Raw genomic sequence first — 27,603 nt, forward strand, 5'->3', positions numbered from 1 at the left:
CTGGCTCCTGCCCGATGACAGTTGGGATTGACTCCAGCACTCCTCCGACCCTCGTGAGGATAAGCGACTCAGAAAACGGATGGACATACAGTACATATGTGCACATATAATTTTGCGACTTTCGTAGCTTTTTTACATTGCAGATTTTTACCCAAAGAAGTTGGCTACAGAGGATTTAAATTTTGTAAATTGTTGTTTGCTTATCATTTGGATTCAGTGGTTTTGTATGGTACCCACTCTTAATTGACAGTGTATTGTATTTTATAATATTACAGATGGAGGATAACTGAACTAAATTTGTTTACAGGATGAAATGATGATAACCACAAGTAACATTTCCTATTTTCCTTCCCTAATATGTTCCATGTGGGAACATGGTACACCTCTCTGTCCGCGACACTCTCAAAAATGGGAATGAGCAGCAAAATACTGGAGGCCCAACTTCTGTTGTTTCCATTATTTGAGAGAATAGTTTATGAAAAGATGAGTGGCGTATGGATCAAAATTAACAGGAGACACATCACTTGTCACACACATTTATCATTTCTGCTCTTGAATAGACCTCAGTCGAACAATTTCCTGTAAAAATAATTGCAATTTCAATGATGAGATATTTGAGGGGAAAAAAAACATCCATAATTACATTGTGAAAAGAACCTCGCATCTTTTATTTCATATTCATATATATATATATATATATATATATATATATATATATATATACACACACTTTATGTATGTACTCCATTCTGATGAGTTTCACACCACATGCTTGATATGCTGAATCTGTTTGTGCCCAGATCCCTGTTGCTGTTCATTATTACACTGTAGGAGGTGTGCTTGTCCTCATCAAAATATACAAAAATAGTAGTTTTTCTATAAGGTAGATACGGTATTCAGCGAGTTGTTCAGCGTCAGTAGTTGTCCAGCTGAGCACGAGGCGCACACAAAGGAAGGAGGGGCAATAGGAAGTGAAACACAGCAAGACAAGACAAAATTCATTATTATTGAGTTTGTGACATCTGTACTGTATCGATATGTAACTTTAGCTTGTGTAACACAAACACGGAGGGGGGGGGGGCTTTGCCCCATTCATCCACCCTTGCCGTAACTCACAATCTTCTTAGTTAGAATACATCACCGAACATCAGTCTTCTGCTGAAGTGCATTGATTATTAAACGTAAGTGCAGTCACCGACTTTGATGCATTCCCTTGACTGAAGACGTTTTAACTAAGACGGACGGGTACACGCATATCAGAAACGGGGGCAAATTTCCAGCATTTTTCCTCTCTTTTGATCAAAGCCTGCAAAGGCCCACTTGTCAGTTGCGTCTAAAAACTCATTTTGAGCCATCATCTTGTAGTGCGTGTTAAGAGTGACTTTCTTCCCCTCCCTGATCTACCAGTAAAACGTTCATGGCCGACCATCTCAAATGTTAAACCTGGTCCTTATTTTGGCTGTCAAATCCTTACTTGCAGTGGCGTTCCTAGCTTTAATGTCACCCGGTGCAGGAACCCACCCAATTATGCAGTATCGTGTCCCCTTCCCCAAACCTTTTTTTTTCCTGCATCCACATTGGTTCTTTTCGCTCATGAGTCATATCAGTGAATAGCTCTAGCGTAGCTCTAGAATAGCAATCAACTACCTTTACTGGATTTTTTTCGGTGGGTGATATTTAATTAAATATTTACGTTGGAACATGCTAATATTCAAATACGGATGCCGCTACTGTGCAAGCCCATTGCACAAAATCATGATACTACGAAGAAAGGATAGAAAGACAGCGTGGTTTGTGCATCTGCAAAAGGGCTCGGCATTGTGTCGTCTAAGATGTGCCCCCTTCAGGCTTTACTCTGTATCTCTCAATCAAATTTACGTAGTAATAAACTTGTAATAAATTTAAAACGCCATAGTATTGTTGTTAAAGACAGCCAAATTAATGCTACTGGTTTAATTTAGGCTGTAAGGTAGGTCTTTAAAATACTATCATAATATTTCAGCGCATATGATGTATATTGTTATTGGTACTATATACGTTGAATATTTTTGTAATAACTTTACTATTGACACTATGCACTAAATACATTTTATACTCTGGAATATCATGGGATTATTTTGAGGACATGCCACACAACCCAAATCACAGCATCGGATGTACTTAAAAGCTCCACTCTCTTCATACATGGCAAGCCCACCGGCTGACACATAAACCACATTTCATTCTTTTTTTCATTGACGTTATGAACGGCCATTTTATAACTGAAAATCAAAACATATCTCACGTCTTTTAGTGTCACATGAGCACCTGACCAATTTGTCTTTCATCTTTAAGCGTTTTGCAAAATTATTTCTTACAGCTGAGGTAAAGAGTGCAAAAAAATAGTTGGAAGTGTTTTTGACTTTGAGGTTAAAAACCCGATGCATTTGTTTAATTGATATTTAGCTCAAATGTGTTTATTTCATCTCTCATCTGTTTAAATATTCAAAATGTCTTCCTTTCTGATAATTTTTCCAAATACGGTACATTCTGCTACCCACAAAAGGGTGTGTAATTGCGCATAGATGCCACTAGATGGCAACCACTCACTTTTTTTTTCTTTGAGGCAAGCCCGTGGTCTCAATCATTGAACCTCCTCCCCTCAGTTCAACATAGTCGCTTGGTACCAAGAGTCCACCAGATGGTACCAAATTCTTTAGACATGGCTTTGGCAAATAGTGGACTTTTCCTGTGACTAACTAAGGATAGGTTCCCCAAATATCTGCAACTAGGTGCATTTTTGCAGGGGTTTACTGTATGTACTAGGCCTGATACTTTGCAGGGTCATACAATCAAGACGTGTTGACTTTGATGCTGTTTCTAACTGAAAAGATGATATTTGTTGGTATTTGCCTTCAGCTGTCACTACAGTTCACCCCGCTCAAACATTTCCTCCAATATCACAGCCAGTTTCCAGTGAGAAGCACTATTTTAGTGCAGTAGTTTCCCACCCGCTGAAGGGCCTGTACTGAGGGAAGCGTCACATCAACACTGAGGTAATAGGAAGCAAAAGCCTAAAAAAGAAACTGCATGTAGATACCCACTAGCTTGGATTCTGTCATCAGAATTTGGATAATACTTATTGAAGCCATAAGGCTTTAAGATAAATGCAACTTGGCCATATGATGGCAAAAGTCTTCAATGGAGGCTTTCCCTTCGGACCCTAGCTGCTCTCGGAAGAGGTGGGCGGTGCCGTGGACAAGGACCGCCGCCGTGACGCCGACTGCGAGCGTTCGGGGCTGTGTTTGTCGTAAGGCTGCAGCTGCATCTCCAGGAAGTCCCTGTGCTGCTGGCTGATCACCTGGCTGATGAGCGCGGGCAGAGCCTGCAGGTTGCTCAGCAGTGTCTCTAGCTTTGTCTCCAGCAGCGCGATCCTCTTCTCCATGTCTTCCCCCCGTTCGTTCAAGTCCGACACCATGTCATACATGATGTTCTGAGTCTGGGACAAGGCACAGGAGATGGAGCATTAGCTTCGGATCACTTCGTTCCCCCTTGATCACCTACATTACGCGTTAATCAAGAGACTTCGACCTGGCTGGCTGAACATGGATTTCTGAAAAGAAGGGAAATGAGAATCATATATAGAGGCTGCAGATGAAAATATCTTTAACCCTTCTACATATCTACAATGTAATCGGCAGTCACAGATACACATAATTAAGATTAGCAACATACTGTTAGAAGACACAGAGTTCTCCCGTTATTCACGTCGGTTACATTCCTTACACCCTGTGAATAATGAAAATCTGCAAATAATGGATGCAGTATTAATACACACTGGTTATACTGTCAGCATGCATGCCAGCACGTGTTTTGGCATGTATGTAGAGTACATGTATGTACAGTCTGCATACTTGTACACCAGTTAAAAATGTTAAAAATACTTGTGCCCTATAAAAAGACATTGTACTTAAATGAAACAGTCAATGTCATGCTATTGCCACCTATAAAAAATAACCTTGTTGCTACTAAACGGTAATAGCTGATCAGCAAAGTCCAAAGCAGCAAGCCCCCATAGTAGTAAGAACTAACAGACTGTATCCAAAGAGGAGTAAAGGTTAAAAGCAGAAGACCACATCCAGTATGGTTGGAGGCACATTCAATAACATGAGCAGATTACTTATCTTTACAGCTGTACTCGAGAGAAGAAGGCTGTAGCAGCGAATTTGCTGGAGGAGACACGGGCCACAAGAGCTAGTGTTTTAAGAGAGGGCACGCATGTTTCAGCACATTAGCCCGACTGACCTTGAGTTGACAAAAAAGGTGCCGCTGAGTTTTACTGTGTAATTTCAGCTTGTCTGGTGCATTTTGTTCACACACACACATTTACATGCTCGATGGATAGGGAGGGTCATTAAAAAAAAAAAAAAAATAGAGCTCGTGCACGTGACGGCACCATTTTCATGGCACCATATTGCCAGTCAAAAAGAGCTGCTCGACAGTGTGGGGGACATTGAACCGGAGCAGAATATTCACAATGCCCAAGACTTGTTGTGGTGTTGATTGCTACGACAGACAAGACAGATATTCAAAGAGATCATTCTATGGAATACTAGCTGAAAAGACCAAAAAAGATTGATGGATTTTGGTAATTAAACTTGATGGATGGTGCCCAACCAAATACACACGACTGTGTACCGATCACGTCACTTCAGGTTGGAATTATTCTTCTCAATCTCAAATTCCCAAGAAGTATTTATAATGCCAAGTTAGCTCATTTGAGAACAATGCGTTTAAAAAAAAAAAAAGACAGGGAGTCGTCTCCAACGTACACGGAAGCCTGTTGCGGCCACACGCTAAACTTCAGTAAACCTCTCCCTAGCAGATTTTTAATTATTTTAAAAATATGCATTGTTCTCAAATGAGTCCAATTCGTATTGAAAAAAAGAAAATAAACCGTCGGTCACACAGAGGTTTACGTAAGTTAATGTGTGGCCACAACACGCTTCCGTGTACGGAGGCTGAAGCCTATCCCACCGGTTTATTTTCTTTTTTTTAAATACGCATTGGACTAATTTGAGAAAAATGGATATTTAAAAAAAAAAAACATCTGTCACGGAGCGGTTTACTGAAGTTTAACATGTGGCCACAACATGCTTCCGTGTATGGAGGAGCCGACTCGCTGTCATTTTTTTCCCCAATCATAATTAATGAATGCGAGTTTGTGTAAAACCAGGGGTCATTTATTTAAATATTGGTATTTGTATTGAAAATATCTGAGTGGCTCCATCACTATGTGGGATTTATTCTTGATTGAGAACAGATCCAGCGACAAAGTATTTGTCTCTAGACTTTTCTACACTTTCAAACTTTTCCGTGTAAATCTCGACGACTTACTCACCAGATACTTGCGTAGATCCAGTTGTCCAAGACAAGCGGAAGCGGGTTAACAGTTCAATTTCTTATTGGCGAAAACATCGACTTCTGCATTGAATATGAGTCCTCTAATGTCAAGTGTCTCTCATTTTCCCACGAACCTTCATTTATTATCACCTAAATGTTTAACAGTATCGGACAAAACTCTGGGCGTCATGCTATCAGATGTATTTTCTCATCGTCTCCAACCGACGTAGCATTGAACCACACTTTGCTTGACCGGCAGTCTGGCCAGTCACGTGAGTTCGGTGACATAGGTGCATGAGCTCCATATATAGTGTGTGAAATACAGTTGTTGTTGTTGTTTTCCTTTCGGCTTGTCCCTTTCGGGGTCGCCACAGCGTATCATCTCAAATGAACGCATACATATGTTTGGCACAATTTTTACGCCGGATGCCCTTCCTGACGCAACCCTTCTCAGGGAGTGGAGGCCCCAGTGGGATACGAACACACAACCCCTGGTTTACCAAACCGGTGCTCTAACCACTGAGCTACGGGGCCTCAGTGTGTGAAATACAGTGGTACCTTCATTTACAAATTCTCTGACTTGTTCCGTCCGGTAAATAAGTAATTTGTCCGTAGATGTGAATGTTTTGTTTGCCTGTGCCGAGTGACTGACTAAGGCCCAGTTCAAGGTGCACCCCACATCTCGCTTCTAGGCATCTTAGATATGCTCCAGCTAATGTGCAACCCAAATGAGGAGAAGCGCTATACAAAATGGATGGACTGATCCGTACATTGCAAGGCTTCCAATTTAATAATGAACAGCTTTCACCCAACAGTTACCTGGTACTTGCCATAGATGAGAAAACAAAGGCCTTGGTTATATGAGAAACTCAACCTCTACAGCAGTGATTTCCCAACAGTTCTACTTCACTGAAGTGACCTTAAATTATTATTGGTTTTCTACTACTGTGAGTCTTTGTTCACTTATCCATGCCAGCGACGTGTAGTGACGTGCAGAGCAATTAAATGCTCTCCCACGAGATAACAGAAGGTACAATTCACCTGTGGACACGTGTATCCATTCATACAACAGAATACTGTACCAGATTTGTGTTCAACTAAAAAGGCTCAGATTTCACACTGCGTAAGCAAAGTAGAAGATCATCATTATTTCAGTTTTCATAATATAATATCTGTGACGTATTTGTTTGCTAGTGCGTTTTTTTCTCGTGTGAAAGACAGTATGCGCCTTGGCTCAATAAAAGTTGGGAAACACTGGTCGAGAGATACAAGAGAAGGAGTATCTTCATTTATTCGGAAAAAAATACCGGAGGAAAAGCGTTATATAAAATGTATAATATCATGTGCAGAGGCGCAAATGGTACTGCAGCTCCACGGAGAGCAAATTGCATCTACGTGTACTGCTCTCTTGTGGCAACACGTTCTCACAACAAAGGGGCCACAAACCAGCTGCTGTATGTGTAGACTTGCGGCTGTCTTTGTAGCACATGGCCAAATATTAGACTTCATGAAATGCTGGCGCTAATCCAGTTTGACTCTAGTGTTCTTTTGAATGTCAAACACTTGCTCTTTTCCCTGTCCTATCTGTGTGTGTGTCTGTGTGTGTGTGTGTGTGTGTCTGTGTGTGAATCATCAGACCCCAGAAATTCTTTTCCTCAGGTTACTGGTTCTGCTGTGTCAGGTTGGCCTGCTGCCGGGTCTTAGCCTAAAAGGTCCCTTTAAAAAAAAAAAAAAAAGCTATACAGACTGCTTTTGAGTGACTCTTTAAACATGGACTTAATATAAGTGTCAATTTCATAAAAAAAAAAAACACATTTGTTTTGTCATATGAAGATCACAAACCGGCCACACTGACAGCTGCAGTGGTGTGAAAAAGTATCAACCCCTTTTCTCATTTGTTTTTTTGCACATTTGTCGCACATAATTGTTTCCCATGATCACATAAGTATAAATATCAATGACGCAAGTAAACATACAATGCAGTTTTAAATGTTTTTTTTAAAGGGTGGAAAAAAATCCAAAGCTACATAGCCTTGTGTGAAAAAATTTGTGACAACTTGCAATGAGTCTCTTACAGAGGTGTGGAGGAATGTGGGCCCACTCATCACTTTTTTTTGTTTGCTCCCTTTAAACGGAAAACATTAATTTAAAACAGTATTTCTTTCTGCTGTATTTGGTTAAAATTTACATTTGTTTGATGAAGACAAAAACTTAAGTGTGACAAAAAAAATGGAAAGGGGTTAGCTAACCCTAACCAAAACTTTTGGGATTCAAAAAATGTTTCCCCACAAACGCCATGGATGGCACAGAGGATGACATGCTGTTGGAGTAAAATAGGATCGCTGTTGATGAATTCAGGAGGCACCAGAACGGGACCAAATCACCAAAGGTAGCTACGATGGATATTTTTCAGATTGGAGATGAGCCAGATGTTGCTTTTGAAGTCTTGGCCAAGGATGTGTAATGTAGAGGATTAACTGCACTATGCACAAAGGTTTTATGCACAAATATTTAATGCAAAAAATGTTTAGGTCAAACAGTGCTAAATATTTATTTAAGACTGTAATATGCGTTATCAACAGAACTAAGAAAATGTTATGCCATCATTGAGCATTTATTTTAGTTGGTTAAGGGATTCTGTTCTGACAATTACAGGGACCATGACAAGTGTCTCCTGTGGCATATCCCGAGATTATATTACGGCTACATCGGCACGTGCACAATGATTATTATTAATGACTGTTGTACAGACAATTTTTTTACAGGTAATCCCCAATATTTTTAAGTATATGGGTAGCAGCAAATTGGTGGTGCGCATTGTTCATTGGTAGAAGGGTTTTCCTGATTTTTTTAGGTCAATTTTGGGGGTGCGCATTATACTTCAGGACGCATAATACTCGAGAAATTGCGGTAATATCGAGAAACTCAAATGATCCAATTTCAAGTCTCTTGACAGAAAAACGTCTTAGTTATGAATGCATGGACGACTTTAATGTTTACTGAGGTATACCATAAAGACAATATGACATCCTAAATAGTACAAAAAGTTGGTTTGGGGAAATATGGGAGATTTAAAGCTAGTGTTTGGTGCATCTAGAGACAAACCTTTACAGAATAACCACACACTCTCACACACACACACACACACACACACACACACACACACACACACACACACACACACCACACACACACACACACACACACACACACACACACACAGTGTATGGGTGGGTGGGCTGTATTGTCAAAACACATTGTGTAAGAAAAGACGAGATGAGTGCAGACAACCAGAATAGGCACATGTGAAACGCCTGTCTGTTCATTTGACACCTGTAGACTTTGAAGAGTGAAGGGGCACGTGTCACAACAACAACACACACACACACGAGAAGTGTATCGGTCCTTTCTCGTGTGCAATGCAGCAAATATCTGTGATAGTCCTTATAGCTTACCTTGGCAAGGTCCACTAGAGAGTTTGCTTGGTCATTCAGCTTGCGTTGCTCCATTTTAACACTTCTCAATCTGAACACAAGACCATCCAGAGGCCAGTAAATGAACGCTGCCATCAATAGTGGGTGGGGTTAGCTTTGTGCACACATGGGGCATACACAAGCAGCGCAGTCCTGGGTCATGCACAGGGATGTGTGTGGAAAGAGAATGGAATGCAAGGGTTTGTGAGGCGGGGGGTGTCCACTCCATTTGCTTGGAGATGCATGCAAGTGAAAAGGAGCCTCAAGAAGGGAACACGCTACCGTACACCTTGAAAAGTTTTTTTGCATTTTTTTCTTTTTTTTTTGTTGAAACATCTTGACAGTGACAAAAATCATACTACAATCCTTTTGGTGCTTTTTAAAAGTGAGACCTGTGTTGATGTACTGTATAGTTGGGAATGGTTTTGAAAAGAGGAATGATGTTGGATTTATGCACCCCTGGGTTTGCTAAAATATAAGTTTGAAAGTGTCTGATGTTTTGAGATGGCCTCATGAAGCAAAGTGGATCCAAACAAATGACTAAACATGTTTAATCACTTAATTTAAAGAATTGTATTATTTTAACAGTTCAATTTGTCAGTCTATGCTTATGTCATTCATTTAACTGGTATTCCTAGGATTTAGAATTTAGGTAAACCTATGTTATCTCATACACAGTGGCTGAAATAAGTACAACACCATCTTTCTCACTAAATATATATACAAATGTGCGACTGGTGTGCAATTTTCACTAGAAGTTAGGAACAACACAAATAATCCATATATACAAAAAGGTCGAACAAATAAGATTAGAAATTAAGTTGTGTGTAAAAATGTGAAATGAACACATGAAGAAAAGGAGGTGCAAAAAGTTGTGCAAAGCCAATAAAACACCTAAAATTGATCAATAATCAAACAGCGATCTAGCCCCTTGTGAGTACAAATGGATATCAGCTAGTTCAGTCCTGATTGATGGCCTACAACAAGGTCTCAGGAGTCAAGACACATGAAAGACAGAGCTATCTCAAGAGCATTGCCAACTAATTGTTCCAAAAGATTACGACGGCATTGGTTACATGACTAAGCTTCTCAATGTTCCAGTAAGCATGGCTGGGGCCATAATACGTAAGTGGAAAGCCACTCATACTACCATAAATTATCCTTGATCAGGTGCTATTTGCAAGATTTCTGACAGTGGAGTGCAAAGAATAATCAGAAGAATTTTCCATGAGCAAAGACCACTTGTGGAAAGCTTCAAAAAGACTTGGAATCAGCAGGTATTGTTCACCAAAGGGAAACAGTGAGTAATCCACTCTGCCGCCATGGCCTATATGAATGCTCAGAGAAATGGGAATGCACACCACCCTAAAAACACCATACTAACACCGAAGTCCGAAAGGGGGAACAGGATGGTGTGGGGATGCTTTTTCACTAATAGTACTGGTAAATTTCATATTATTGGATACGCAAATCCACCGAGACATTCTCTGCTGCCATCAACGAGGAGGATGAGAATGAAATGAAGATGGACAATTCATCAGGGTAATGATTCAAAACATCCAACCAAGGAAACTCTTAATTGGTTTCAAAGAAAATAAATAAAGCTACTAGAATGGCCTGACTTGAATCCAATCAAAACTCTACAGGAAGACCTGAAACTCAAGGTCCATAAAAGCAGCCCACGGAACCTTCAAGATTTGAAGACTGCTTGTGTGGAGGAATGGACCCAAATCACAGCAGAGTAATACATGCGACTAGTTTCTCCACACTGCAGGCGTCTTGAACCTGCCATTGCAAAGAAAGACTTTTGTACAAAGTATTAAATTAAGACCGGTCAGCCCTCTCCCATGTGTCATTTCACATCACTATACATAATTAATGCATTCATCTTCTGTTCCACCTATCCTCACTAGGGTCGTGGGTATGCTGGAGCCTATCCCAGTTATCTTCAGGCAAGAGGTGGACTTGATCTGGAACTGGTCGCCAGCCAACTGCAGCATTTGCTTAAATTTTCATGTCAATAACATCTTTGGAAATATATTTACTGAGGAAAATGATGGTGTGTTAAACACTTTTTTCAGCCGCTCTATCTTTAAATATATTACAAAAATAATTGTTAACAACTCCAAAACTCACAGAATTGTTTTTTTAATCAAAAGAATAGTTTAGGTAATTGTAAGCATAATTGTATTTTGTATATCTTATTCAATTATACCATTATTATTTCACTAAAATTGAACAACCCTAAACATTGAGTTTTAAATTCCATTTAAAGAACAACTTATTTAAATAGTGGTGTAATTGTGGTTTTTACGTATTTCATTGTAATCTATCAATCCCCCCCAAACAAGTATTCCTCAAGTCTGAACTGTACCTACTCCACACAATATAATTCACCTGTACTAATTCGCTATTCTCCTTTCAGTGACTTATAAAAAAAAAAAAAAAAAACAGCTCCTGAGTTTTGACCGCGTGTGCTTTTAAAAAGAAAATCTCCATAAATAAAACGCTAGATAAATTGAATGCACTTACAGGATGAATTGGTCATGTAAATGCCAGCAGAATCACAAGGGAACTCAATGTGCTGACGGGGGCTCTCGTGTAAGTGGTGGAACACCCTTTGTCCAGGAGACAGGCACACACGTGGCCAGCAGTGGGCGACATAGAGACACTAATTCTCCAATGCCTCGACACCATCCATCCAATTTCTTAGCCGCTTATCCTCACAAGGGTTGTGGGATCGCTGCAGCCTATCCTAGCTGTCATTGGCCAGGAGGCGGGGTACATCCTGAACCGTTAGCCAGCCAATTGCAGGGCGCACAGAGGCAGACAACAGTCACACTACTCACATTCCCACTGAAGGGTAATTTGAAGTCTTCAAAATAAGGCATGTTTTTGGGATGTGGGAGGAAACCGGAGTGCCAGAGAAAGCCACGCTGGCACAGGGAGAACATGCAAACTCCACGCAGGCGAGACTGGGAATTGAACCTCAGTCCTCAGAACTGTGAGGCCAATGCTTTAACCAGTTGCCCCACTGTACCGCCTTGCCTTGACACCACAAAACCACGTATGAAACTATAATGACTCCAAAAATGTGGCTCTTCCTACCATCTTTATCCATCAAGTGTGTGACGGACAATATGTAACGATGCATTCAAAGTCACGCGAGCCTGCCCTCAGCTGATGTAGGACACCACTTCTGGATGACCGATAGCCGCGACATCTGTGTGGAGGTCAGTGCAGGGAGTCCGCCTCGCCCTGTCTTTTATTCCCTACGCGTCCCCTCTCCTCGGTCAATCAAGCGCCATGGGCGCCTGTCCATAGGAACAGCCTCTAAATCTGCTTGTTATTCATCAGGAGAGCCAGCCAACACAAAGCCTCTCGGCGTGTCACTCCTAGTTAGCGCTGTGCGCTTTTATTTATTTATTTAGTCTTTTATAGTGATCCTCTTCATTATTTTGGCTGGCTCATAAAAGGACGTGGACATTTGCGCCACCGAGTCATACTTTCATCTTAGCGGACAGTTTTATGGCGTCCATGACGCGGCCGTGCAAATGATGAGCCGCTGGCTTCGGCCTGACCTTCCTTCCGGGTCACGTTTCTCCCCGCATATCTCGCAGCTAAAAGGCACATAGAGTCGCTTTGCTGGCGTAGCTCTCACCTTGTCTCCCACATTGACCGAGGGGGTGGGACGGGAAAGTGCCTCTAATGGGATGGGATACTGTGGAACCTATAAAGTCCAACCGGGTGAGTGAGGGACATCTGTGATTACAATTTTATCAACATTTAGAATTAATGTTTTATTGTTTTTATTTGAATAATTAATAAGGTTAACTTACTTTTAGATTCACGTATGACAAATAATGTTAGAATGTATATGCCAAAGCTACATTTGCATTGCTAATCACCATCACAGTGTCTTCATTATTGAAAACAATGGGTGGGAATCAAACAGACGGATGGCAGACGCAACTGTGAGCCAAGGGCGGGTCAGATCGTTGTTGCTAAGTTCGTAGACCACCAGAGCCAGGCGGATCCGAGTGTGGGTGGGTTTCGCCAATGTCTGTCTGTCAATGTCAATGGACCAATCAAAGAATCTCTCTTATCGCCTTGAAATGTGGCACAATGACAGTTTTTATGGAGACCTCTCCATGCGAAAAGTACCACATACCCCCCACATTGCTCTGCTGGCCAGTGGGGGGGGGGGGGGTTAAAAAAAGTAATAATAATACTAATAATACATTGGCCACTTTTCACACATTTATGAATGGAGCACTTCTGAAATCCACCTCACACCGCTTTTGCCCCGCTCAAATTCGCCAAAATTGTATTAGCTCAGTGGGCTAAAAATGTCCCAAGTTAGACGGGGTTTGAGGAGGTTTAAAGGGGAAATGCAGTGCTTTCCATGAACAGTGTATCCAATAGGTCATGTCATATGTACCCAATTTTGACAATGTAATGTTAAATCCTCTCTCATTTAATAATGTTTTGAGAAGATTTTATCGACAATTATGAATTTTCAGGGGGGCTGCCATTTTCGTGAGTCACATGACCTACGTGTGCGGATGTGACGTGTACCGTGCCGCAACACACGCTCGATTACATGGGACACCATTTATGCCGAGCGCCGATTTCTTGGATTTATCTTCATCTGATGAAGAAATAGCAGTATCGGTTGATCGGGAAGACGGAGGAATACTTCCATACAGATTTGAACCTGTGGCTGTAGTTAATGTTGACTATTCGGAGGTTCTTTGGGCGGAATGATGCAGAGTCTAACTACTCGGAGGCCTACGCACGACATAAGCGCGTAAACAAAGGCCCCCGGGAGCTCCGGGCTGGAAGCTGCGCATGGTTCTTCGGACGGGAATGACACGGAGTCTGACAAGCGAGCTCCGGCGGCAGGCCTTTAGCCGAGCTTCCAGGTGGCGGAGGCTGTTAGCCCCGGACGCTGAAACTCAGTTAAAGGCCTCTGCCGCCACTGAAGGCAGGCTGCGAACTCCGGCAGCAGGCCGCGAGCCAGGCTTCGGCGTCTGGGGAGGCCGTTAGCCGAGCTTCGGGACGGCGGAGGCCTTTAGCTGAGCTTCGGCGTCCAGGGCTAACAGCCTCCGCTGCCTGGAAGTTCGGCTCGCGGCCCGGCGCCAGAGCTCGCTCATCAGACTCCGCGTCATTCCCGTCCGAAGAATCATCTGCGGCTGCCGGCTCGGAGCTCCGAGGGCCTTTGTTCACACACTTATGTCCCGCGTGTAGGCCTCCGAGTAGTCAGACTCTGCGTCATTCTGCCCGAAGAACCATCCAAATTCAACATTTACAGCCACATGGTCAAATCTGTATGAAAGTATTCCTCCGTCTTCCCGATCAACCGATACTGCAATTTCTCCATCAGATGAGGATAAATACGAGAAATCGGGCACAATGTAATCGAGCCTTTGGTGCAGCACCTTACACGTTACATCCGCGTACGTAAGTCATGTGAAACGCGAAAATGGCTTCGCCCCTGAAAATTCGTGACTGTCAATAAAAATATTCTCAAAACACAATTAAATGAGAGAGGATTTAACATCACATTGTCAAAATAGGGTACATATTACATGACCTAATGGATACACTGTTCATGCAAAGCACTGCATTTCCCCTTTAAATGTACATCAACTTTCTACCATCAAGTTTTCACTTCTCTCCAAGGACACACCCTCACTGCGTTAGAACACCCAGCTCGTCACAGACGGTCAACAAAAATAGAGACTGGAGTGTTAATTTGTTTGTAACACACGTCACACGTCAATACTGAATGTGTTTAATTTCTTCCATCCATTCATTATTTATGCCGCTTATTAGCAGTCAGCCAATCGCAGGGCACACAGACAAACAACCATTAAGACTCACCACTGCACCATTCAAAGTGTTCAATCGATTTAACAGATGACTGTGTGAGGAAGCAAGAGTACCCGGAGAAAAACCAAGCAGGCGAGCAAATTCTACACAGGAAAGCCAAAGCTTGAGTTCAACATCCTCCAACCTCAGAACTGTGAGGCGGATGTGCTAAAACACTCATCACACATGCCTGGTCAACTTCGTTCAACGCTGAAATTATAGAATGTTAAAAGATGAGATGCAATAGAACATACACATTACAATTTTGTCGTTAGTCTTCAAATATGAGAATTACACTGTCATAGGTTCCACTCCATTATGTCATAATAACATACATCACAATAGTCCCCATTTATGATAATTGAGTAAGATTTGTATGAAAAGTAAAGAACTAATAATACCGAAAGAGGAAAAATACACATGTATGTATTGGGGAAGTGTTATGAAAATTTTGCAATTTTTTACCGATAAACTTTGCACTTCACTGCTTTTAAATTGCAATGTTAACATGTTTTACTGTAGCTTGTCCACAGTGTTTTGATTTATGTACGCACATGTACGCTCATAGTGACGGAAAATAATTCAGCTTCACCTTTTGTATGCTTCCTACTGAGGTCGTAACAAAGGAAGGACCGAAAGGTTACACGAAAGGAAAATGTATCTGGAAGTAAATAAGTACCACCAGGATTTGAATTTAAGATGCCATAGAAAACAAGATTTGAATTTAAAATGTAAAGTGATCACATTTTCAATAGTTGCAAAAATTCGCTGTCTGAAATACAACCGGCTGCAATTCGGTGTCTAAAATTCATCATCTGTGCCACCAGGCAGGGTTACTCCAGGTAACCAACCAAGCAGGCAGCCAATCCAGTTACGCTTTCTTATTATGTGATGTCACGTGACTAAGAAAGTGTAACTGCGATTGGCTGGGTTTTCAGTTGCGACCTGAAGTAACCCTGCCTGGTGGGACAAATGGTGAATTTCGGACAGCGAATTGTAGCCGGTTGAATTGTTAACATTGAAAAGTTACACTGAAGTACAACTATTGAAAATGTGATCACTTTACATTTCAAATTCAAATCCTGTTTTCTGTGGCATTTCAAATTCAAATCCTGGTGGCGCTTATTTACTTCCATAAATGTATGACAGTTTCCGCCATCATCTCTGCGACCGTGCTATCCGACAGAGAAATAGGATGAAAACGTAGGCTGCAAATGTAGTAACAGGCCAAACAATGGTTCCACACACCGAAAGATGACCCCCCCCTGAGCCCTGATCCGGCTGACAAAGTTGTTCAGCGAAACACAAGCGATATGGTGGAAAAATGTTGCACGGGCTAGCTGTAGAGCTCTAGTTGTCATCCTTTGGTACATGAAAGCACAGTTCACTGGAGTTTAATCAGTTCCTTTCTGATTAAAGATCAAATAATCATCACACCCATGCAAAAATGGAAAGAAGGACACCTTCCATCACTGATAATTGAAATTCACTTGACGGGCATCTGTTGGCGTGTTGACACTGCGCAGTGTGTCCCTCCTCTGTCATAAAATCAGTGTAATTGTAATTTGCTTGCAGCGCGAAATGTGTGATCACAAAAAGCAAACTACGGCATGAATTTCACTTATCAGATGAAGGTGTGTCATTTTCAGTCACGCTGTCGGGTTCGAGGACAAGCTCTCGTTAGCATGCACACAACAGGTCTGGGTCTAAATGTGAGGCGAACACTTACTTTCGAGCTCTATAGCATTGAGTGAAGACAACAAACAGGAAAAAAATAAAGGAAACATGAAGTAGACAAATGAATTATTGCAACATCATATAGGACATATATTCAGATGGCAAAATAATCTGTTTCTCTCGAGTCTGGCTGCTGCGCAAACCACATCTCGACCGTCTTGGCTTATTGCTTCAGTAACCACAGTGTTATCTCTCTGCAGTCTCACTTGTTAGCTGCTGTGCTTGCTCTCTTCACTGCATCCAATTCCCCTCTTACACTAAGCCATCACACACACACACACACACACACACACACACACACCACACACACACACACCACACACACACACACACACACACTCTCTGAAGAGACGAAAACAACCTTGCTGCTGACGTCAGGATGCTTATGCTTGGCCAAACAGACAGACGGTGCCTCAAAGCGTTAACGGCCTTACAGCTGTTTGCGCCTCGCATCCTTTACTGCCACAAGGGAGGACGTCTCACAGCGATGCGATTTGATGTTTCACATTGCTGCTCCACACATCACACGGTGCATTCTCAGTGTGCCAAACTTTTCAGCTTTTTTGTCTTTCCTTTTTAGGCCCCTCGCAGTTTCACTTAAAATGATTTTTCTTCGTAATAAGCCACTGCCGAGCTACTCCTGGTTTTACGAGGTACTATTTCTTTAGAGTTCCAAGTGTGCCTTTTCTAAATATTCCAGACATTTTATTCTCATATTTTGTATATTAGTGCAACTGTTACAATACTAGTGTAGCCTTAACATGGCCTCTGTCTCTTCAAGCCTTGTTTTTGAACTACTCTCAAACTCCTAAAATCTTGCTTTTATTTATTGTAGTTGGACTGCAACACTGCTGAATATAAGGGGTCACAATAGATTATAGATTTGTCATAGTCCTTGTAACATTTGAGGATATACGCTGAGAAATAACAAAACATGAAAACAAACGCGACCATTATTTTATCATGTTGCTATAGGCTTTTATTGCGCAATCTTCACTTTGCTGCAACAATCCGTTTTCATGAGTCCCTCAGTCTCCTCTGCACGACAACAGACACAAACGAAGAATTAAATACACAATATGCGCCCACTCTTTCATTGTTTGTGAGTGTGTCTCATTCTGACTGATTCGTTTAGTGCAGTCGCCTAAAATTTAAAGGGGAATTCAGGTGGTTTGGATTAACAATGTATCAAATAGGTCACGTAATATGTACTTTATCTTGACAGTGTGATGTTAAATCCTCTCTCATTTAACAGTGTTTTGAGATGATTTTTATCGACAATTAGGAATTTTCAGGGGCACTCCCAGTTTCACAAGTCACATGCCCTACGTGGGCGGATGTGACGTGTTACGTGCCGTTTCAAACGCTCGATTACATAGGACACCATTATGCCCATGAGACACCATTATGCCCGACGGTGATTTCTCGGATTTATCCCCATCTGATGAAGAAATAGCAGGGCCCCGGAGCTCGCTCAGCCAGGGAGCTCGTCAGACTCCGCGTCATTCCGCCCGAAGAACCATCTGAATATTCAACATTATTTACAGCCGAGCGGCGGAACTCGCTCCCCGGCTGAGCTCCCATGGGCATAATGGTGTCCCATGTAATCGAGTGGTTGCAGTCACTCACATTTGAAAAATGTACGGGTGTGGTCAGTCATGCTCGCAGATAAAGTTGCGGGTGTGATTACGGACGACCTTAAAATAACTTACTGGATTAATATAACATAACTGTAAATCAAAAATAAAATAAACAAATACATAACTAAAATAGAAAACTAAAATTTCAAACTCAGAAATGATCATTTCCAATTTCAACTGATATTAGTACAACATGATATAAAACGGTATTTAAAATTTTTCATCAATAAAAATTCTGGATCTGACAAACTTTATCTGAAGAAAAGTTAAATGCACTAGGCTGTCAAGGAATAAACATGAATGGTCTATACTCGTAATGTAATGAAGATGCTGAAAGTTTAGTTCAACATAATCGGTGTATGTGGCAACTAGCTAGTGATAATTTGTAACAAACATTCCTGTCGCCAATCGTGATGTGTTGTTGTGGGGGGAGGACGCATCGTCGCAATCGCCGTAAACACGAGGCCAACTTGCGAGAACGCACCTTTATGCATGCGCTCGACGTATTGGCCACACCTGAATCAAGCGACGAAGTGGATGATAGTCGAAATACGGTTAACTTGCATTTCCTGTTTATGGGTGAATACTGCGTGTTTTAGAGCAGGCTCGTTTAGGTAACGTTTATGAAAGAAACATGTAAATTAATGTCAAGACCACACAAAATAAGCGACGTCATTCAATATCTATTTTTCTACTCGTAACAAATTTTATGCATGTAATTTTCGTGCTCGATTGTGCAGATTTGTGAGCACGGAGGCGCGCGGGCGCAGTTGCGCGCGTCAAATGTGAGTGACTGGGTTGCAACGGCACGTGACATGTCACCACCGCCCACGTAGGTCATGTGACTCTCGAAAATAGCAGCGCCCCTGAAAATTTGTAATTGTCGATAGAAATCTTCTCAAAACACTATTAAATGAGAGAGGATTTAACATCACATTGTCCCCAGACGCCGAAGCCTGGCTCGCGGCCTGCTGCCGGAGTTCGCAGCCTGCCTTCAGTGGCGGCGGAGGCCTTTAACCGAGTTTCAGCATCCGGGGCTAACAGCCTCCGCCGCCTGGAAGCTCGGCTAAAGGCCCGCCGCCGGAGCTCGCTTGTCAGACTCCGTGTCATTCCCGTCCGAAGAACCATGCGCAGCTTCCAGCCCGGAGCTCCCGGGGGCCTTTGTTTACGCGCTTATGTCGTGCGTAGGCCTCCGAGTAGTTAGACTCTGCATCATTCTGCCCAAAGAACCTCCGAATAGTCAACATTAACTACAGCCACAGGTTCTGTATGGAAGTATTCCTCCGTCTTCCCGATCAACCGATACTGCTATTTCTTCATCAGATGAAGATAAATCCAAAAAATCGGCACTCGGCATAAATGGTGTCCCATGTAATCGAGCGTGTGTTGCGGGACGGTACACGTCACATCCGCCCACGTAGGACATGTGACTCTCGAAAATAGCAGCGCCCCTGAAAATTCGTAATTGTCGATAAAAATCTTCTCAAAACACTATTAAATGAGAGAGGATTTAACATCACATTGTCACGATGGAGTACATATTACATGACCGATTGGATACATTGTTAATGCAAACCACCGGAATTCCCCTTTAATCCAAAGTGAAGAAGGGGAATAACATTTTTGGTCCATATTGAGAACGTGATCCACATAAAGCAGGGATCTATTTAAAAAAAATATCTCTAAAGTGGATAGACAATCAAGTATACCTTACATTAATGGGAAACAATTAAAGTGTGTCTGAATACTTTCTGAACGGACTGTACAAGGCATCACAGTCTTTTCTAACCCGCTGCTTTGATCTACACGCTGATGGCCATTTCCCGTCCTACATTTATCTTGATACAAGCAATGCAGTCAGTTAGGCCAATACTTGAGGCACTCTAACATAACGCACACATGCTGTACGCAACAACTTGCGCGTGTTAACAATGTGTACTCGACAGGATGCTCAGGATGCTACACGACCACGCAGCGCTGGACATGACTCTTTCCCCTCCCAATGATTCAGCTTTAGGGTCAAGGTCTGTGTTGTCATCGTCATCACATCATCGCTTCGAGCAGAGAGTGCACAAGGTCACGTCGAGGTGACCGTAAAAAAAGAAGCTTGACTAAACAGAGCCAAATGTGGATGTGGGTTGCAGCAGCAGCAGCAGACATTTTGTGTCGTAACTCGCCTTAGAAACATGAAGAGATATGTCAAATGAAAGGCAGACACAAAGGCCCATTTAGAGACATCAAACTACAGAGGGTGACCAAACATACAAACAGCAGCCCATAGTGCAGTTCTACGACTAAATAAGAGCACAGTTTGTCACCTTTAGTTGAACAAAGCACTGAGCTGATTGCCGCCGAAAGAAGCTTCTGTGTCAATGGAGAAAAAACACGAGCAAGGTGAGGCTACGATCGATACTTTAGCGGACTCGTGGCGCACTTTGGCTATCCTCAGAGGCTCGGGTTGAAAGACCGACGGCCAGGTAAGAGTGAGAACGAGCCCATTAGAGAAACCATCAGAAAAAAACGCTCAAGTCAGCCTGGCGCCAGGCTCAACTCATCCAGAGTGACGGCAACACATCAATACTACGTGAGTTCACGGCATTTCCACGGCAACACATATGCACGCACACACACCCAAGATGTTTTTACATCGCTCATTCCAGGAAGAAGTCTTTTTAACAGCTTTTTATGCTGACTACTCTAACGGTGCTCTTAATATTCATCGGCTTATAAGAGCCTCTTAGTCTTACGTGGTGCCGTGAGTGATTTACATGGATTTGTCACTTTTCCATATTCTAGCGCATATTGCAATGCAGAGCTCACACAAAGCCAGATCAACTCGTTAACTCTGAAATGAAAGCGAGTTAGTGAGGGGGAAGGAAGAAAAAAAAAAAATCAAATACGCATGAGAGCTCTTTAGTTTGCTACAGGTGTCAAACAATTCAGGATTCAGTTCCGGCGGAAGAAAAAGTGTGGTCGCAGGGCGTGGCGTGTGTGGCACCTACTGATGAATGGCTTGGAGAAATTTCCTCTGGTGCTTCCTGACTCTGGCATGGTCCATCTTCCTCACCAGTTTGGTGTTCTTGTAGATGAGCCACGTCTCCCTGAGAACATTCGCAGCTGTGTTTTTCACCTGGAGGGCCGAGCACAACGCAAGTTTAACCAGAATCTGAACCAAGCGATCGGGGCGACGGGAGCAGGCAAGGAGGGACGGCTCACTCGTTTTGTCAGCTGGGTGTCCATCATAAAATTGTGAACGTGCTTTTCAGCTTTGGTTAACTCCAGCTTCTTCGCCACCACGGCCACCACCAAGGCAGTGCAGCCTGCGCCCTGGGCAAGAAGCAGTAAAGGGCCACTTTATATGCAACTCAATTTTCACTTCAATAAATTCCAATGTAATGACCGCCGTGTATCCCAGGGGGCATCTTCTGAAATGTTTCATACATTCTAATAGGCAAGTCCAGGAAGGCAGCAGTCAGTGGGGTGTAAGGGTGCTGGCATAACATGTTTTGGATTCAAAATTTTCCAGGAAAATCAAATATAGATATTAGATTTAGAGGTGGTAGTAGTTGTAGCAAAACCCCGAGACAAACAGCCGCACTCAAAACCACACATAGGGGCAATTCCAAGTGTCCAATTAATGTTGCATGTTTTTGGGAGGAAACCAAAGTACCTGGAGGAAACCCACAGAGGCACGGGGAGAACATGCAAACTCCGGGATTGAACCTAGGACTTCAGGAATGTGGGCCAACGCTTTACCATCTGAGCCACCGTGCTGTGTTTAACATATCATTAGAATATTTTCAATGAGAAGGCGGGATTTCAGTTTACCTCATTTTGATCATGAGCTTTCAGTGTAGATGCTATCCCACGGGATTTAAGCACCAAAGTTGTTGGAGATAATAGAGACGTTATCTTTGTCCCCTTGTAGTAAAATACAACACACAATTATAAATACAATGTACTGTACCGTATATGATGGACAGGAGCATTATAACTCATTCAATCTATCAAGAGCTGGACCGGACCACTGGCTTGTTCATTCTGACTAACGTAGTCTAAATTTTCAGGACAAGTGAGGGGAAGGCACTTCCTCTTTCCCAGTGTCCAAAGCAAGATCCATAAAAGCACGCTTGGACGAGCTCGGCGTGGAAGAACTTAAATCACCAAACACTTTTGGACTGAACTGCAACAGAGATTGTGTGCCAGGCCCTCGCTCTGACCTCACAAATGTTGTTCTGGATGAATGGACAACATTGCCCACAGACTTCAAAATATTGTAGAAGAGTGGAAAGGGATGAAAAGCAATTCTGTATTTTCTTCTCTTTTCACTTCCCGTTAATGTAATTTCTAATTGTCTGTAATTTTTGCATGCATTGTATCACCCGTCGAGGCAATGTCAGCGTTCTTACCATAATACCAGTCAGGAGGCAGACTCCTTTCCCACAGTACGTATTTGGGACCATGTCTCCGTATCCGATTGTAAGAAAGGTGATGGAGATCAACCACATGGCCCCGAGAAAATTACTGTTGGTGTCGTGGTTGTCGTGGTATCTGCAATAAATTATAATGCATGCAAAAGGCTAAGCACATTTCTTACGCACATTGCGGCATTTCTCCCACAGAATTTCATTTCTTTTCAGGGTACAAGTAGAAATACGGCCATTCAGACACCAACTGACAGCCAAAACTGGCCAGTGCACTATTTTTCTCTTTATTGCTGTATATTAATTGAGCTCTTGGAAGTTCAGAGGCACAGCACGACGTGAGAGGAAAAAAAAATGGATCCATGTACCTCTCACAAGCTCTCACTGTCCACGCCGCGATGATCCACAGCGAGATGGTGAAGACCAGCAGAACCGTCCCGGGGCAGATGGTCATGAGGGTCTTCATGACGAAGCGCGTGTTGAAGTTGATCTTGTTGAGCGCCCCGATGCTGCGAGACGAGGCGTCCGTGAAGAGCTTGCTGTGCAGGAGCATGACGCGGGCGATCAGGTACAGCCGCAGGAACATGGGGATGGACAGGATGATGTCCACGTCGGCGTCCGTCTGGGATGGCACGTAGGAGTAGGCCAGGCGGGCGTTCCAGGTGAAGGTGTAGTTTCCGGGGATGGGGTGGATGGCACACACGAGGATTTCCAGGCAGATGAAGAAGATGCGCTCGTACGTCATGGCTATCCTCCAGTCGTCGGCCGCGTTGTCCACCATAAATAACTGCGAGAACACCAGCCAACATTTTCATCATTGTGACACCACCGGCAGCAGGAAATCATTAAAGCCTCTGACCACTATGTCGCTAATGGCCTCGGGTCATTAAAGTGCATTTCTCACCTCACATTACTCAAAGACCCTTATTTCTGATTTGGTCCAAGAAACAGGAAAGCGGGAAACAATTGATTGTGACTATGCCAAACATCCAATACAAATATTGTTTCAGGTCAAAAACCCAAATTAGAAATTTCCTCCCCAGAGGTCTGACGTACACAAATAAATGAAGTATTGATTGAACATCGACATACACGTACAAATTAATGAAAAAAAAAAAAAAAAACTCTAACGTATTAGAACAAATGTGGATCCAAAAGCCCTTTGCCAAGAAATCGAGTGCCTGATTGATGATCAATAAAACAGTTTACAGCATTGCACTCTGACAATCTGCAACCAAATAAAAATCCAAGCCAACATTCAGGAAAGTCAGCAATAAAAAAAAAAAAATACATAAATCAAAGATATACTGTATGCTTCTGCGTAAATTGACTGGTCACAGAATGAGAGGGATTCTAACATTCTTTATATTGTACAGTAGTTATTGTAATAATTCTTGGGCCATGTGGAAACTTTATGCTGTCGTTGTCGGCATTACTCCAAACCATTTGACTTTAAATCATGCCAATATCCATCTCCCATGGATTTTCTATAGCGCTCTCTCAGCTGATTTTGGGCAAGAGGCGGAGCACACCCTGAACTGGTCACTCGGCAGTCGTAGGGCATATTCAGTGAAGCTCACGTGCAAGTTTATGGAATTCGGGAGGAAGAAACCTACACAAGCACGGAGAACATCCAAATGACACACAGACCCTGAAAAGCAGAAGTTGAGTTTCATAGCCCGAACCTCAGAACTATGAGGCAGATGGGCTCACCACAATCACACCGTGCTGCTACATTCCAAGATTGGAATACAGTGATGCCTTGGTTCTTGACCCCTATCCGTTCCAGAAAACGGTTCGATAAGTGAATTGTTCGAAAACTGAATCGATTTTTCCCATTACATTGAATGGAAAAAGAAATAATGCGTTCCAAGCCTAAAAAATTAGGATTTTTAAAGCATTTTTGAAAGCTTTTCCTGATAAACTGCATAGTAGAAATACATGTATAGTTTACATACTTTATATAATTCAAGAATTTAAGAAATATATTTATTTTTTTGCTTAAAATGAATGCTTAATAGTAGAGTACGCTAGGCTGCGAGTGCATTGCTGTATCAGTAGCGACTCGGCTCCCCACCCTTGTAAACTTTTTTTTTTTAATAAACAAAAGTGCAGTATAACTTTAAGCAAACAATAATGAGGGTGGGAAAAAAAGTTTTTTTTTTTTTTAGAAAAAGTAACACAAAAACATTCGTAACTCGAGTAAACAAACAAAACATAAATGCAGAAATGCTTCAACAACTGTACGTATCAAATGTCTTCTGGGGTGGTGACTCGCCCCCTTTTAACAATAAACAAATCTAATGTCATTTGTTTCTACCGTCTCTTAACAACATTTCTGAAGTGGCTCATCATGACATCATTAAAATTTTGGAGTCCTCCACTACATTCGGATTTATTGGAGTGAAGAAGTTTGACGAAATTATGGATTTCGTCTCACTTGGCATGGCTTTTGATGTCAGCACTTGGGACAAACAAGAGTCACTACCGGGACATGTCTGCGATATAGAGAAGAACAAAAGACAATAAAGCCTGTCTGCGTGGGTCAGCTCCTTGCGCCGGGCGCATGATGTTACAGTATTTCCCGTTTTTGTTTTTCAGCGGCGTTCGAGTACCGATTTTCGTTTGAAAACTGACGCAAAAAATCTCGAAATTTTCGTTCGAAAAACGATTTGTTCTTAAACGGGGATGTTCAAAAACCGAGACTTTACTGTAAATACAAAATAGATTACCCTTTACTGTACATACACAAGTTATTTCCTTTGAACATAATTTGAGCTGTAAGAGTTTGCAAAGTGAAACATCCATAAGCACAGCATGATGCACCACTGTAATCGCAATAATAAAGTACTATTTTTAAATGAGTCACAAAAGTTGCTGCGTTCCATTTACCCGACTTTAGTGCAGATAATGTGGGTTCAGTTTCAGTGTGAAAGTGAATGTGATCACCTATCTGTGTACGCGCCCTGAGATTAACTTGCGTGTTGTGACCAGTCTTGGGCGCAGTCCGCCATTCACCCGAAGGCAGCTGTGATGGGCTCCAGGTCCTCACGACCCTGAACAGGATAAGCGGTATACAAAATGTTTGAATTGAATATTAAGACATCAAAATTTTTCTGGCAGTCTCAATCGAAAGGGATCATTATCTTTGATGAAGCATTTTTCATATTACCTCAATAAATGATGCCGGTGCGTCAAATATTGTGACTGAGTTGATGACTTGATTGTTTTCCCATGTGACTTAGTCACACAAAGGCTGTAAATTTAAGCCACGCTTGCTCATTTTTCATATTAATGCGAAAAGATTAAAAGCACTTTGACCAGTGAGGTTTGCACTCAAATGCAGTAAATTACACGACCAGCACCTTTTATCCTCCCGCCATTTATCCTCCTGTGGCTCTTATGCACAACCCAGCAAAGTGGGATAATGCTGCAACTAGTGTATGTGCACTTTTGCTCATATTCAGATATTTTGATTATTACAGAGTCTAGTGTGACAGATAACATATTTGCTGCACGGCGCCAATTACTTTCAAATATAACAGGACAAGAGAGGTGTCATGCATTAAATTTCCCACTCCCGTCCTGACTAAATTTCCTGCAAATTTAAGTTTTTATACTAATGTGAAAGGATTTAAAGCACTTCGGGCAGCGTTGTTTTCGCCAAAACGTAATGAATGCATGCGGATGGATTCTAACTGGGCTGGCACCTTTTTCGCTTTCTTCCACTTCTGTGATTTTTCTCACCACTTGGATTCTTTGAATAAACCAAGAGCAGAGAAAGGTGCAACATTAGCAAGGAACAGTGCGCATTTTCAGGTGAACGGCAACTTGCACTGATGCGAACATCTGCTGCCGCCACATTAGGTGCTTGCCTCCGAGTGGACGGTGCCGCTGACCACCAGTGAAGTCATCGGGGACTTGAATATGGCTGTATTTTCACAGCTTCCCAAACACAGACACACACAAACACGCATTCCTACTGATGCCCTTCCTCCCTACTCTTCGCCATTTTCAGTGCAATTTACAGCCACAGTATCTACTAAAATCAAACGCGTTCACCCTGAACGAATGGCAGCAGTCTGATCACAGTGATCTTATCGGCTTTACACACTATCTGGAGCTCTCTGTTGCAGATTAAAGACCATCAAATTACATTGCCTTCCACATTCACCCCCACCCCATGCCCCCGCTATTCCCTTTGGAGCTCCCATTAAGTGCACGCTGCAGGTATTTCCCAAAACGTGTCCCTCAGCAAACACACAGTAAAGGGGATGATTCTCCTTATAGGAAGAAAAAACATCGTGAACGGTAATCTTGTGCTGGTTAGCCTTGTTCGTCTAATCAAAGACATAATGGTTGGCATGTTTACATTCATAAAGCAATAATCTGCTTTCTCTTTACTTTTGTGATTAGGCTGAGAAATGTTGCCGCATATAGTTTTCATTCTGTTACCCATTCACAATACATTTTTAATTTGCTATCTGTTTATATGCAGCTTCGACACCATCAAATCTGTTCCAGGACAAATTGGGTCTAATTGAGCAGGGCTCTTTAAATCTTTTTAAAAATTTCAAATAAATTGAATCTGGTCAATTGACAACATGCACATTAATCTTTTTCCTTTTTTTTTCTTGCATCCTTGCAAAGATCAAAAGTGTGCAATCGCCACCTATTTTTTCTTACAGTATTTGGGCTCCCACAGTCGAAGTGTTGGGCATTTATCCAGAACCCAGGAGAGCAGCATTCACATTACCAATTCTATCATATTATTGTACCACTATGGGATTAGATTATTTGCATTATGGTATCATGTCTTATAGCAGGTAACGTGTACGTGTATAACAGTTTTCTTCCCAAAAACGGAAAAGCACTGGTAAATTTAAAACCCACTTACAAATCTCTGCAAACTCTGGAGCCCTGTTGTGGTACAATTACCATTTGACCAAAATATTTTTTTAAAAATAGACTCCTCAGCATACATCACTAGAGCTTAAAGGTCCACTGACACCAAAAGCATGATTTTTAGTATTTTTTTAATTTAAAAAAAAAAAAAAAGGCAGCCGGAATGGA

General features: G+C 42.2%; 1 protein-coding gene across 1 annotated transcript in view; it reads right to left on the minus strand.

Annotated features, from left to right (window-relative positions):
* Window positions 1-758: 758 nt before the first annotated feature.
* kcnn2 (potassium calcium-activated channel subfamily N member 2) overlaps window positions 759-27,603 on the minus strand; it is a 38,157-nt gene continuing 11,312 nt past the window's right edge. Inside the window, 7 exon segments of the mRNA XM_061802004.1 lie at window positions 759-3,478; window positions 8,838-8,907; window positions 16,459-16,467; window positions 21,109-21,236; window positions 21,323-21,433; window positions 22,516-22,657; window positions 22,899-23,317. Of these exon segments, the coding sequence (XP_061657988.1) occupies window positions 3,203-3,478; window positions 8,838-8,907; window positions 16,459-16,467; window positions 21,109-21,236; window positions 21,323-21,433; window positions 22,516-22,657; window positions 22,899-23,317 (1,155 nt within the window). The 3' untranslated portion in view covers window positions 759-3,202.

Source organism: Syngnathoides biaculeatus, chromosome 17 (genome assembly GCF_019802595.1).
Source record: "Syngnathoides biaculeatus isolate LvHL_M chromosome 17, ASM1980259v1, whole genome shotgun sequence".
NCBI lineage: Eukaryota > Metazoa > Chordata > Actinopteri > Syngnathiformes > Syngnathidae > Syngnathoides > Syngnathoides biaculeatus.